Source organism: Halichoerus grypus, chromosome 3 (assembly GCF_964656455.1).
Source record: "Halichoerus grypus chromosome 3, mHalGry1.hap1.1, whole genome shotgun sequence".
In the NCBI taxonomy this organism is placed as follows: Eukaryota; Metazoa; Chordata; class Mammalia; order Carnivora; family Phocidae; genus Halichoerus; species Halichoerus grypus.
The window spans coordinates 9,755,904-9,769,218 of NC_135714.1; the positions used below are offsets into that span (position 1 = coordinate 9,755,904).

Here is a 13,315-nt window from a genome sequence, read left to right on the forward strand (position 1 = left end):
TGACCCCACTTTGGTAGTTAGGAAAAACGAGACTTAAGTAACTTGATTTAAGCAATTTGTTCAGTCACAGAACTAATAAGCAGTGCGAAAGCTAGTTCTCTTGACTACAAACAGTTACATCAGAGCAATTAGAAAAGTACACATTTAAGCCTATTTTAGGTGGTGTATGCCTATTCTTTATATATTTGCTTTCTGTAGATGTTACAGTTTCCTGACAACATATCTTGGGAAAAAAATGAAGTTTACTTTAATGCACTGTTTGAAGTTAAAGTTATGAGGATGTTCCCTAGACACTCGACAACCCAAAGGTACTTCTCACTGGTGGTGAGGTCCATGTATTACCCTTTTTGCAAGTTCAGTACACTGATGTAGACAGAAGAATTACACCAAGAAGGCTGACAGCGAAGAAGCCTGTCTTAATGGGTCATCATTACCCAGACTCGGAAAATCACTGCCAAACCCCAAAACATTAATCACACAGCTCAAATTAGAGTCCTTACAGGGCATTCAAATTATAAAGGTTTCTTGTTGTATGGATTAAAAATATTATAAAATTATGAATAAAAACTGGTTAAAAACCAAACAGAAGCAGAATCTCCCCTTGCAAAAAAAATAATAAATCAACCTTAATTTTCGAAGAGACAAGAAAAACTGAAATACGATCACAAGATCACACACAGTTAACTATGTGGAAAGGTTTCTAAATTACATTATTTGTTTACCTTGATGAGAATATGCACTTTCCTGATCTAACCAGCTATTTATTTTATCCAAAACAGTTGTCACATTCATCTTTTTTGCCTATGCCAACCCTTTAAAACCCACCAAAAGGCCTTGCTGCCTTTTTTAAAAAAAAAGATTTTGAGAGAGAGCGAGAGAAAGAGCAGGTGTGCAGAGGGTAGCGGCAGAGGGAGAGGGAGAAAGAGTCTCAAGCAGATTTCCTGATGAGCCTGGAGCCTGACATGGGGCTTGATCTCATGAGCCTGGGATCGTGACCTGAGCCAAAATCAAGAGTTGGATGCTTAACCAACTGAACTACAGGCGCCCTGGTCTTCTTGTTTTTATGTAAAAAAATTTTAACGATGAAATTAATATATACACATTGTAAAAATTCTGGAAAATTCAGGGAATGGTAACAACATGGAATGTTCCTATTATCCCACCACCCAGAGCCAATCATTGTCAACATTTTGGATTATTTTTCTCCTTGGAATGAGGACAAAAATAACTGAAACAGTTTTATCTCTTGCACTCTGGCTTTAGAAGCTACACAGGCTGCTTTCAAAATTCTTCTCCTGAGAATAGGCTCTTGAGTAAACTCCCGTCTTCCTGGTAAGAGTGCCTAGTTCCAGGCTGATCTACTTCTCCCTTAAACATATCCAGTAAATTATGATTTGGACACAGCAGCGTCATCCCTATTTTACTCTTTGTTGCCTTCACCCTCCTCTCTGGAGGCTTCCAAAACCAAGAAGGGCTCAGATCACAAGAAAAGCCAACAGTTGTAGTCTCCCATGGCTACAAGGACAACCGTTTTAACCAACTTCATTGAGAAACAATGAAACTCTAAAACCGTCCCCACAGCCAGCTGCCCTTGCCCCTTCCTTAGATCCCACGCAGAGCAATGCTCTAGGTACACACCTGTCTGTGTTAATTTTGGTTTGCCGCCAGGTGGAGACTGTTCTACCTAAATTTAAACCAACAAAAAACTGAAGTCAGCAGTTAGTCATCATCACAAAGAAAGTCATTCGTTCTGCAAGGCAGGTTTAGAACCTCTATTACGTAGGCAGAGTATTTGGAACCTACCTTTTGCCACTGATTAAGAATACCATGTGAATACGGATGCCATGCTTCTGAACACATGGTCTCTCGACAAGAGAATTGGGGCTGCCACGAGCCCCGTCCCAAGCCACCCTGCCGTGACGCTGGGAGAGGACCACGGGAGGTGACGTGGTCCAGCCACTGTGCATATCCCCCACGCTGTCTTACGTTCTGGCAAACGCGTTTGCCCGTGGCGCTATGGTTTTGCTGTCTTGTAATAATTCTATTGAGATGAGTACTGTAGGTACTGCTGTGCTACTTCACGTTCAAGGAAATCGGAGTCTCAAGAGGGTTACATGATCAGCCCAGTGTCACAATTCTGGGAGTGAGGGGCAGAGCTGAGGCTGGAACCTCATTTGCTTTTGGTAGGACACTGGACACAAATTTGTCCTTCTAATAATGCTGTCATGCAATGAAGTCTTGATACAATGATTTTGTTGACTACACACTTCAGGGTCAAAGATAAAGAAAGCTTAAAAAGATAAAGTGTCCCTGAGGATTTTCCTGCCTTGAAATGAGTGTGCATTTTGTTATGAAAGGAACTCCACAGACAGTAGTAAGAGGTGAGACACACTGGAGGTTTCCATAAAGAAGCCATTATCTAAAAACCGTATAAAACAATTATTTTCTCTATTTTAATCAAAGATGACCACAAGAAGGTAAGTCCCTAATTTTTATATAAGAAAACTCACATGTGAGGATGGGATCAGACTGAAGAACAATATGTTTATGTAAAGACATTAATTGAAATATTATTTAAATGGTTATTCAGTGTTTTATTTAAGGGATTATTTTAATGCTTTTCAAATATTTAAAAAAACAAAGTAGTGGGAAATACGAATACTGCAGTATACACTATCCAGGTCAAGGGCCAATACCCCCAGAGTCCTCATCTGTCACAATTACTTACAGTGACGATGCTAGTATCCGTTTTGCAGTCTTCTTCTAAAAAATAAGAAATAAAATCTCACTTAGAAAGTCAGTTTGAAAATGTCTTTTTTTAAAAGCAGGCCCCATACCCACCATGGAGCTTGAACTCACGACTCTGAGACCAAGAGCGCCACGCTCTACCGACTGAGCCAGCCAGGCGCCCCTGAAAATGTCCTGCATGTGAACCGAAAACACAACAAATACCTACTTGTTTTTAACGTTGTTTCTAAGGGGTGTTTACGAGGTCTTCCTCTTTTCCTTTTAATAATTACTGGCTGATCTTCCTAAGGGGGAAAGGAAAAAAAAGAGCAATAAAAGTTTTCAATATGAGATTTAGAGTTCCCTCCTCAGAGCTCTCCGATCCCAACTCTGTCACTTAAAAAAATACATGACCCTGGGCTTCATTTCTCTCTGTGCTTCATATTCCATCACCTGACAAACACTGAGAACTGTACTATGAATCCACGCAGTCGTGAGGAATGAGAGACGATGAGGTAACGGAAGTGAGCGCTTCGTGTCCACTTTGACTTCTGCAATCGGTATGCATGTACATTTAAATTTGGATTTAGTCCTAGTCACTTGTGACCAAATGTTACCCTTTATGAAAAATAAAGGAGGCTACTGAACTTCTCACACATAAGTGTGAGAAAACAAAAAGAACTATTAAGAAGTTGTATCGGGTGGAATTTAAGAAACAAAACTGATGGACATAGGGGAAGGGAAGGAAAAATAAGATAAAAACAGAGAAGGAGGCAAACCAGAAGAGATGCTTAGCTTAACTCTAGGGAACAAACTGAGGGTTGCTGGAGGGGAGTTGGGGGAGGATGGGGTAACTGGGGCGTGGGCACTAAGGAGCGCACTTGATGTAGTGAGTGCTGGGTGTTGTATGCAACTGATGAATCACTAAATTCTACCTCTGAAACTAATAATACACTAAATGTTAACTAACTTGAATTTAAATAAAATCTAAAAAAAAGGTATCAGACAGGCAAACTTGGTAATGGTTATCTAGATGTGGCCGGTGTATAGGTTGTTTCCCTTGATTTATGGGCCTCTCTCAGGCTGGTGGATTCTGCCCCCCACTGGGCTCCCTGCAAATCCCAAGGCAGGGAGGGGGCAAGGCTGGGGCTGGCCTGCTCCTGCAGCCTCCCAGGAATCCCCCACCTGGCCTCACCACACTGGGTCCCATGGGCACCAGCTACAGGCCTTCCGCATACCCCCCGCTGTACTGCTCCCGTTTCATCCTGTGGAGACTCCAGGGCTCAGCAGCCCCGGTTCTCTGACCTAAACACTTGCCTGGCTTGGCCGTGCCCCGCTGCCAGGACAGGACGTGACTTAAACACTGAGGTAAAGCTCTGGGCTGATCCTACGCAGTCTTGACAGAACTAGGTCTCATACAAATGTTTGGATGAAATGAAAATTAATCAAACTGACACTGATGAAATGCACAGTATGAAAGGGTGTCCCACCGCACTAAAAAAATGAACTCCTTTAAAGCATTTGACAAAAACTTTAGGGAACAGCATTTAATGCAGTTTATTTGTCGTCAGTACTTAGATATCTGAACAGGAAGATATGAAAGACATCCCCTACCTCCTGAGATTTCATGTTATCATCGTCATTCTGCTCGGTCTTTTCGCCGGCAGCTTCAGCACTGCTGTATTCGTCTGCAGAGACAGCAGAGCGCGGTTCAGGACCGGGACCACAGTCAGCCGCGTGGCCAGCAGCCCTGCCCGGGTGGCCTGCACAGCCCCAGTCACACACGCACACACACACACACTATCGCAGGCCCACACCACCCAAGGTAACAAGCAGGAGTCGGCTAACTGGTAAGAAGCACACTCTGGGTTGAGTTAGGATCCAAATTCAAAATGATTCCCAAGCCCCGTGAGTATGAAGTGTATTCCCGAGGGAGTGCAAACGAGTCAACCACGGTTGAGGCCGTGAAGCCTGGTGAGAGATGAGTCTCGTCTCAAAACAATTCATCTAAGTCTGTATATTACTCACCCTTTTCGTCCATGGCCCTTGAAGCAGTGCTGTTTGTCTTAGAACTTGTTTTAGAGAATTCTTCCAAATCTCCAGTGTTCTCCTCCTGTGGAGAAGTGGAACAATAGAAGAAGCTTCTAAACCCTGCCTCCACTTGTCCTCCCCCAAGTTTTCCTTTCTATTTCAAAAACAAATTTCTAGCAGTTTTTTATAAGTTTGTTGCAGAATTTTTAAAAAGTAACTCTTTTTTCCAGCTAGTGAGGCCATACAAAGAGATACCAATTCTGAAGGCAGAACAGCATGAGATAAAGCTCAACCATAAAGCAACAAGGGCATTCTTTTTTTCCCTGCAAAATAGAATCAGTCTTTTCCTCCCTCATCCTGGATTTTATCTTTTTGAGAGAAACTCCAAAGAAGGAACTGATAGGAATTCACAACAGATTTCTTTTCTTTATTGGGTGGTGGAGGAGGGGACTAGGGGGAAGGGATAAAGGGGGAAAGTACCTAAGAGAATTTCAGGGTATCCGGCTGGGCTGATTTAGAGCAATGATCTCTCAACAGTTGAGTCATTCAGCCTTAGTTGCAAAACAGTTTTCAGCATGAAATACCAAAATGTTGTACTGTAATACTAATATAGTATGTAAAAAAACAAAAACAAAAACAAACCCACACACAAATTAAAATATAAAATTAGAATTCTATCTTATAAACATTGAAAACATTATCTAGATGTGATTTTTTAGTGAAAATGGTTGGTATATTTTACTTAAATTCAGCATTAAAAAACTTACATGAAACTGAAGGGAAAATAAAAAGAGAACCCTTCAATATTGCTGCCTCTCTCCAAATTTAGGAGTACTGTCTCAGGATTCTTGTTCTAGATAGGGCAGGGGGAAGGATCGGGTTAAAATCCTGTTTCCTTCCTTCACCACGACCAATTGAAATTCATGACGATACACGACTCTCTCCTTGGTTGTTAAAATTCTTTTACTACTTTTTATTTAGTTCATCAGTCACTGGTGGAAAACAGAGACTTTGAACTGGTTTTAGTAAGCTAGAGTTCAACTGCATATATTTTTATAAGCTGACTTAAATACTTCTGGAACATGGTGGAAAAAATTAAATTAGGGAAAGAGAGAAAAAGGAGATGGAACTAATTCGGAATAGACAATGAGCAGCACTGAGTCTCAGAAATGGAAGCATGTCTAAGAAGAGGTATCTACCAGGAAATGGAGAAATCTGGGCCTAGAGAGCAGGAGCAGAAATAAAAATTTATGAGCCACCTCCCTGAGTCATCAGATGAAAATAAGACCATATGAAAAAAAGGCAGTGAGTGAGGCCAATCCTTGGACTACTTATCTTTTAGGGGCAGAAAGCAAAGTAGAGAGAAGGCAGGGTATTAAAACTTTAACATAATATGTATCACTGTATTTCAATGTTTTGGTGCAAGCACATCTGTGGTAAAGCATGTGACACTTTGGAAAGAAGCACCTAGAAGCCTGAAGTCAATGACATCACTGAACAGAAACCTGAGCAATGGTTATATATAAACTGTGACATTAATACACTCTTATAGTTTAAAACTATAAAGTGCAGTATTTTTTTTTTTTTTTGCAGGACCGTGAAAAAGATACCTTTTATAATAAAGTAAATATTAGAGATACATAAAGTAAAAAGAATACTAGAAGGGAAAAAGAATATTATAGTAAGTGTTCACAGTGATGCAATTAGGTTACCCCCCAAACTTAAAATTAATACAGGGAAAGAATACCTTTGTATCTTGTGGTTCAGTTTCAGAACACTGCCTCTGTGCTGTTTCTATTTTGGAATCTAGGACATCTGGATTATCATCTGTAAATCAGTTTGGACAGAATCACAAAGGAATAAAAGCTAAATGAAAAATGAAATGCATGGTTCTATTTTAAGACAGTTTAAGACTTCTTTTTTATAGTCTTGTGATACAGTGAAGCCAAAAGTTATTCTAAATGTATTTACGTCATGTGATTTAAGCACTGAACACTGACTGTGGCCCTGGCAAAACCAAAAAAGTAAAAATATAAAAAATAAAATAAAAAATCCACAAATGCTTAGCTGACACCAATAAACCAGCAGGTTCTATGGAAAAGGCTTAGGGCATACAGAATTCCTAGAGATACTTTTAACTTCCTAAATAATTTACCACCTAGGAGATATAGCTTAGTGATTGAGACCATGGGCTTAGGAATCGGATTTACTTGGTGGGAGTAAAGTCACATCTCACCAAATCTTAATTTCTTTATAAAATGGTGATAATGGGGCGCCTGGGTGGCTCAGTTGGTTAAGCAACTGCCTTCGGCTCAGGTCATGATCCTGGAGTCCCGGGATCGAGTCCCGCATCGGGCTCCCTGCTCAGCAGGGAGTCTGCTTCTCCCTCTCCCGCTCCCCACTCTTGTGCTCTCTCTCGCTCTCAAATAAATAAATAAAATCTTTAAAAAAAAAAAAAAATAAAATGGTGATAATGCCTTACTCACATAGTTATTATCAATGTGTATAAAATAACATGAATAGTACCTAAAATGTGAACTGAAGAATTAAAAAATAATTACATACTCCTAACCAAAAAAGTAAAGTATTTATCCATTCTTTCTCACATATTACTTAATATTCATTACATTTGTACTTCATGTAAGGTATCAAAGTATGAGTCTCTGTACCATCTGATATGGTAGCCACTAGCTACATGTGGCTGTTGAAATTTAAATTAAAACTGAATGCAATTATAAATCCAGTCTTTCATTCACACTGACCACATTTAATTGCTCAAGAATCACACATGGCTAGTGTCTACTGTACTAGACAAAACAAATACAGAACACTTCCATCATTGTGGCAAGTTCTATTGGATAGCACTGTTATAGACCATGGGAAAATCAATAGTATGAAGCACAGAAAGGCTATTACATGAACCTTTACTAAAGTGCTTCACTAGCTCTATGGGGCGTCTTGTTGATGATATAAAATAAGGAGCTCAGTGGCACCTGGCTGGGTCCCAGGCACAGGTTACAGAGGGAGCTTGGGTTTGTGTGAGTTCCAGGGGTTGGGTCATCTGCAGGTAACAATGTAGTTTCTAAATCAAGTTCAGAAAAAACCCTGGAGGTGCCAAGCCAGTCTGGATACAAACTGGACTCCAGAGTTGTAAAAGTAAGCAATTACCCCTCTCAAAAATTTTCTATGATATTGGCCCAGTATTTTGGATGTAAAAATAATATGATCTTCAAAGATGTCTGAAAAAGGAATATATATATTCTAAATACCCAGTTCATCATCTGAAGAGGGATAATGCTTCTTTCTTTTTCTTTTAGGCATCTGTCTTTCTTCCTCTTCAACCTGGAATCAAGAATGACTATATATTAAAGTCAATAGAATTTGGAACCAATCTACTGAAATGACAGCACATTTTATTAGCTTTAGTCTTTGAAATAAGTTTTTTAAAAATCTAGAATAACACTTTCGGCATCTAGATTTGGATGAGACTTATTTTGTTAAGGTTGAGTCTTTTTTTTTGATTTGAATGTAAATCCATACAAAACATTTAAATCTGTTTCTGGTTAGTCACTGTATTCCAAACATTCCAAAATATGTTTAAAAAAAAAAATTTCTCCTTTTCCCATCTCTGAAGTCAAGCTATGTCTTACAATCAGTCCTAAATTTAGGACAGCATGTCCTAAATTAATTGGCACTGTTCGTCTCCTCTTTCAGTGGCCCAGCAAAGAGCTGAGCAAAGGCAGTAAGAAATAACATTTACCCGTTCTGACAGTACAACGTGGACACATCCCAATAATTACCTACACAAGAGCATAAACAGATAAAAGTGATACGGAGATCCGTTTAATTTTTAACACATACAAAGAAGTAAAGCCTTTCTTTGTGCACCACCGAAAGCACTATGTACAGAACATGAAATACTTGAGTTTCTTATGAAAACCCACCTGTTTAGGATTTGCTTCAACGCTGTGATCTCTTAAGGCTTCTGTGTTGTCTTTTCTGCTCCTGAATATTTCTGATTAATAAATACAAAAAAGAAAAAAAAATGTTAAGTATTTATTCATTCCAATACTTATTTTAGGGGTCTGCATGGCAGCGGGAAGGACACTCTATGAATCACTGTGATGGGGTCCTTGGAGCAATCAGGCAAGCTCCGTGATGCCCACTTGTAGAATATAAGTAAACGGGTTCATGGAGGGATGAAGTCACTGGACTCTGCATAGAGACTTCAGGGCCATTTCCTTCCAGCTCATGTAGCAACACAGTGTGAAGACGTATCCAAGGAAAACAAGTAGGTATTATTTCATAGCTGTCAGATTAGCAAACGTTCACCAGGCTGGTAATACCAAACACAGGACACGGTGTGAAGTTACAATTGGTACACCACCTGGGGACAATTTGGCACATTCGGTAAAGCTGAAGAGGTGCCCACCAACTCAGCAAGCCCACACCTAAGTTCCAGGTACACGACATATGCACTGGGAGACAGGTACAAGATCATGCACAGCAGCACTCTGCAACTGGGAAAAGTTGCAAAAAACCCAAATGTCCACCAACAAAAGCAAAAAGAGTAACAGTGGTATATTCACACAATGTAATACTAAACAGCAATTGAAATAAAGTAACTAGAGTTATACATACCACCATCACAAAATTTCAGAGCATAAGGCCAAAGGAAAAAATAAGGTGGAGACAGTTTCTCTAATGTGATACCTTTTCCTAAAGCATGCAACATTGGGCTACATATTTTTTATGGAGATATATACAGCAATTACAGAATAGTGGTTCCCTTTTGAGCAGGATAAGAGATTGGGATCAGCGAGGCATATGTGATTTCAACTGTATCTGTAACATTTAAAAAAAAAAATTTGAAGCAAATACACTAAATTTTTAAAGATATGACAAAAGTAGGTGATGAGTACATGAGTGTTTATAATTATTGCTGCTTTACTTTGATTTGAAATATGGCATAATATATTATTGTAAAAAGACTCTTTCCCCACTCTTGGAATAAGGTATCAACAACATTCTGTGTTCTGTTTGAGAGGAGAATTATCCCTCTGGAGTTGGCAGCCTCCACAGGTTTCATGGAATGAGGCCTGACTCCTAGGAGAAGACCCACATAAATGTGACACAGCTAATCTACCGACTTGAGATGGCCCATCAGAAGTAAACACGAAGTGCTCAGCACGGACCTTCTCCTACAGCACAAACCTCAGGCAGCTCTACATTCTGTATTCACAATGGGTTAAGTCCAGTGTGAAGTTACTGGCAAAGTTCTAGTAGCTATTTATGGCAAGACACCACTTATAAGCTCAGGGCCTTGAACAAGGCACTGGACCTCTTCCAGCCTTGATTTCCCCAGCTAGAGAAGTAATGCTGTTAATACCTACCAAATGATATGAATTAAGTAAGAGAAAATTTGTGAAGTAATTAGCACAGGGCCTGGTGTATAGGAGGCACTCAACCAATGGGAACTACAATTAATGCCAACATTAATACTAGGAAATTCATTAACTTACCTTCCTTGTTAGGAGATCTGCTACGAATTTCTTCATTTGCTCTTGAGCCCAAATTTTTGACCTAAACATATCATAGAAAAGGTTATTTACGGATAATATCACCAAAGTCTTAAAGGCAGAAAAAATAAGAGAACTGACATAACCTGGTTGTCTGTTGGAAATGTGGAAATGGGCTGGAATACGTGCTCTTTTAAATTTCACCCAGAAGCTGAAGAGCACAGAGCATCTTCGTTTTGAGGAAGTTTCGGTTTAACAAATTATCATCCTACTATGTTTTATTCACCTTGTCTTTAAAATGGTTATGGCAAAAGTGTAAGAAGTAAAAAAAAAAAAAAAATTCTGAATTCTATGAATTCTCTTCCCATCCAATGATGCCTTGTGATTTTTTTTCTTTACTTAAAAATGCTAAAGGATTCTATCATTCTGTCATCATCTCTCTTTGGCAAATCTCGTCAACTATACTTTTATTTTTTTAACTGAGGGGAAGTCTTAGACTATCCTACAACATTCTCAATCCTAGCTACAGAATTTCATGCACACTTGGAGAGGCAGTGATACTCTTAGACTGGGGAAAGGCAGCTGCCAGGGGCCTCAGGGAAGTGAGGTGAGGAGCAGCACTAGCTCTACATATGGAATCCTTTTGGAGAGTAAATCTAAACCAAACCAAGTGGGCTTTTCTTTTTCCTCTTACTCGGCTGACTGTGTATGAGTTTCTAACTATAAAACAGGATGTTTCAAAGGGGTGAGGATAGCCCTCTGATGTCTGGCAGCGCGCAGAGCTCCCCCGAGTTCTCTAGAGACACTGGAAATAATGTGTCTCTTCGCAATTTGCAGCCGTTTTACAAAATGTTCTCTCCTGGTAAGGTATCAGGTCCCCTGTGCATTAAGAAAGACATACAATTTCTTTCAAGCACAAAAGAGATTATGACAGCCACAGCTGGGAAAGAATATGTATACGTGGCAATTACAATTTAGTATCTTCAGAAAAGCTTTCTAGAAACACAAAATGAACTTTAGTTCTTAAAATAAAATGTTTTGTCTATAGCACCAGGATAATTTCAGATTTTGTAATCCAATTATCAAACTTGTTACAATAATAAAAAATAGAAAGTTCACAGTTCTTTGAAGGATTTCATTAGTAATTCCCAGGTGAGTTTCCTAGTCTGAGGTATCTGGGCTTTCTGTTTCCTTAAGTGTTTCAAGACACTGGCCTAAGGAGCCACTAGAATGCAGTGCTGCTGAATTCAGAGTGACCCCCCCCTTTTTTTTTTCTGGGGAAATCAACTAAATTTCAGTTGAATGTTGGCCTGAATATCTCAGCTGGTATGTTGCAGTCGAGTGGAGAGCACACCACAAATATCCTCCTGTCTCCTAAAGAATGCACAGACAATCCCTTTGCTAGATGCCCCCTTCCCATTCGCTCTCAAAACACCAAGCCCCACAACTAAACCCAAACCATTATGGTGACTTACATTATTAAATGATTCATTCACCAAGAAAGGGTCCCTCTGTAGTTCGGCTGTTCAAAAACAAAAATGAGAAATAAGGAAACTGAATATTGTTTCTGAACCACAGAGAAACAAATTTAGAATTTTTAAAGGTAAAGTAGGACTATGTCGCTAACTGGCCTAGCTGCCTTGTGAACTCAAATTCTGACCAATTATTGTCTACAATCTGTGCCTGCCATTATGCCAGAAAAACAACAGAAATTAATGCTGCCTGCATTTTTATAATAATGGCAGTGGTCCATTAAATCCCTGCACCTATTTAACTATGTTGGTGATCTGAGGCTTAGGAGAAAGGTAGACCTTTGCTGTAACTGTTCAGCTACAAAGTGACACTGGTTCATTTAAAAATAATGCCATCAAGTGAAAAGTTAGATTCTATTCCTTCAAACAGCAATGGTCTATTTATATTCTCTGGAAACCTGAAGTACAAGGTCTACTGTTTCCACTCAACAATGACAGAACACACATTTTTCTTTTAAACAACTTCCTTTTACGTAAGTAGATCTCTTACTGAATCATACCTAAACACAGTGAAGTCATCTGGAATATACTGTGGGAACAAAGGACTTCAGGATCCAAAAATGTTACCTTCTTGACAATAACAAATGGGATGTTAATTATTTGTACCTTTTTTAAAAAAGGATTTTATTTATTTGAGAGAGAGAAGAGCAAGAGCGAGAACATGAGCAGGGGGAGGGGCAGAGGGAGAGGCAGACTCCCCACTGAGCAAGGGCTCGATCCCAGGACCCCGGGGTCATGACCTGAGCTGAAGGCACATGCTTAACCAACTGAGCCACCCGGGCACCCAATTATTTGTACTTTAACACAGATATACAGGTTTTAACTGATACATTTAGGTTTTGGACAAATTAGTCATTGTTAAGGTTTTAACACGTCAGCATGAATGGCTTCTCAGGCCTTGGGGTGATCTTGCAAGGACTGCTTGATACTTCTGTTTATAAGGCTCTTGAGATCACATACTTTGAAGGTAACCACCCCTTCAGATGGTTTTGCCTTGGAAGGTCCCTGCCCTGACCACCCCAGATAGTCCTGGGTGAGGATTTACACACATTACTCCTTACACACTGCCCTTCATTTTTCCTTGTCCACATAATGCACACCTACTCATCCTTCGATATTTGGCTCCAACCTAGGGGGAGTGACAAGTGTTATGAAAATTCAAAACTTACATATTCTCTGACCCTTCAATTCTCTTTTATGGAAATACTTGGGGAAACACATAACTACACACATATGAAAGTTCATTGCAGCTTTATTTATAATAGCAAATACTATAAAAACTGGAGACCACTAAAGATCTAACAAATGGGAAAATGCGTTACAGACTACTTTCAGCTGTTAAAACAAATGAAGTCAATCTGTATACACTAACACCGAGTAAAACAAAGAAATTAAAAAACACTATAGATACTATGGTTTCATTTTTGTTTAAATATAGAATTGTACTTAAGGTGGGTATCATGAGAAGTGGGAAAACGATTATGCACTTCTTTGTGTCTTACTTTC

General features: G+C 39.5%; 1 protein-coding gene across 4 annotated transcripts in view; it reads right to left on the bottom strand.

The window, feature by feature from the left end:
* BOD1L1 (biorientation of chromosomes in cell division 1 like 1) overlaps positions 1-13,315 on the bottom strand; it is a 53,608-nt gene that overhangs the window by 7,873 nt on the left and 32,420 nt on the right. For all 4 annotated transcript variants that reach the window (XR_013446279.1, XM_078068394.1, XM_078068392.1 and 1 more), the window contains exons 13-22: positions 11,753-11,799; positions 10,281-10,341; positions 8,703-8,773; positions 8,028-8,100; positions 6,506-6,585; positions 4,756-4,840; positions 4,342-4,415; positions 2,957-3,032; positions 2,729-2,763; positions 1,639-1,684 (exon numbers count right to left, since the gene is read on the bottom strand). Coding sequence is in view for 3 of the 4 variants with exons in the window: in XM_078068394.1 (XP_077924520.1) it covers positions 1,639-1,684; positions 2,729-2,763; positions 2,957-3,032; positions 4,342-4,415; positions 4,756-4,840; positions 6,506-6,585; positions 8,028-8,100; positions 8,703-8,773; positions 10,281-10,341; positions 11,753-11,799 (648 nt within the window). In the remaining variant the exon portion in view is untranslated. The remainder of the gene's footprint in view (positions 1-1,638; positions 1,685-2,728; positions 2,764-2,956; positions 3,033-4,341; positions 4,416-4,755; positions 4,841-6,505; positions 6,586-8,027; positions 8,101-8,702; positions 8,774-10,280; positions 10,342-11,752; positions 11,800-13,315) is intronic.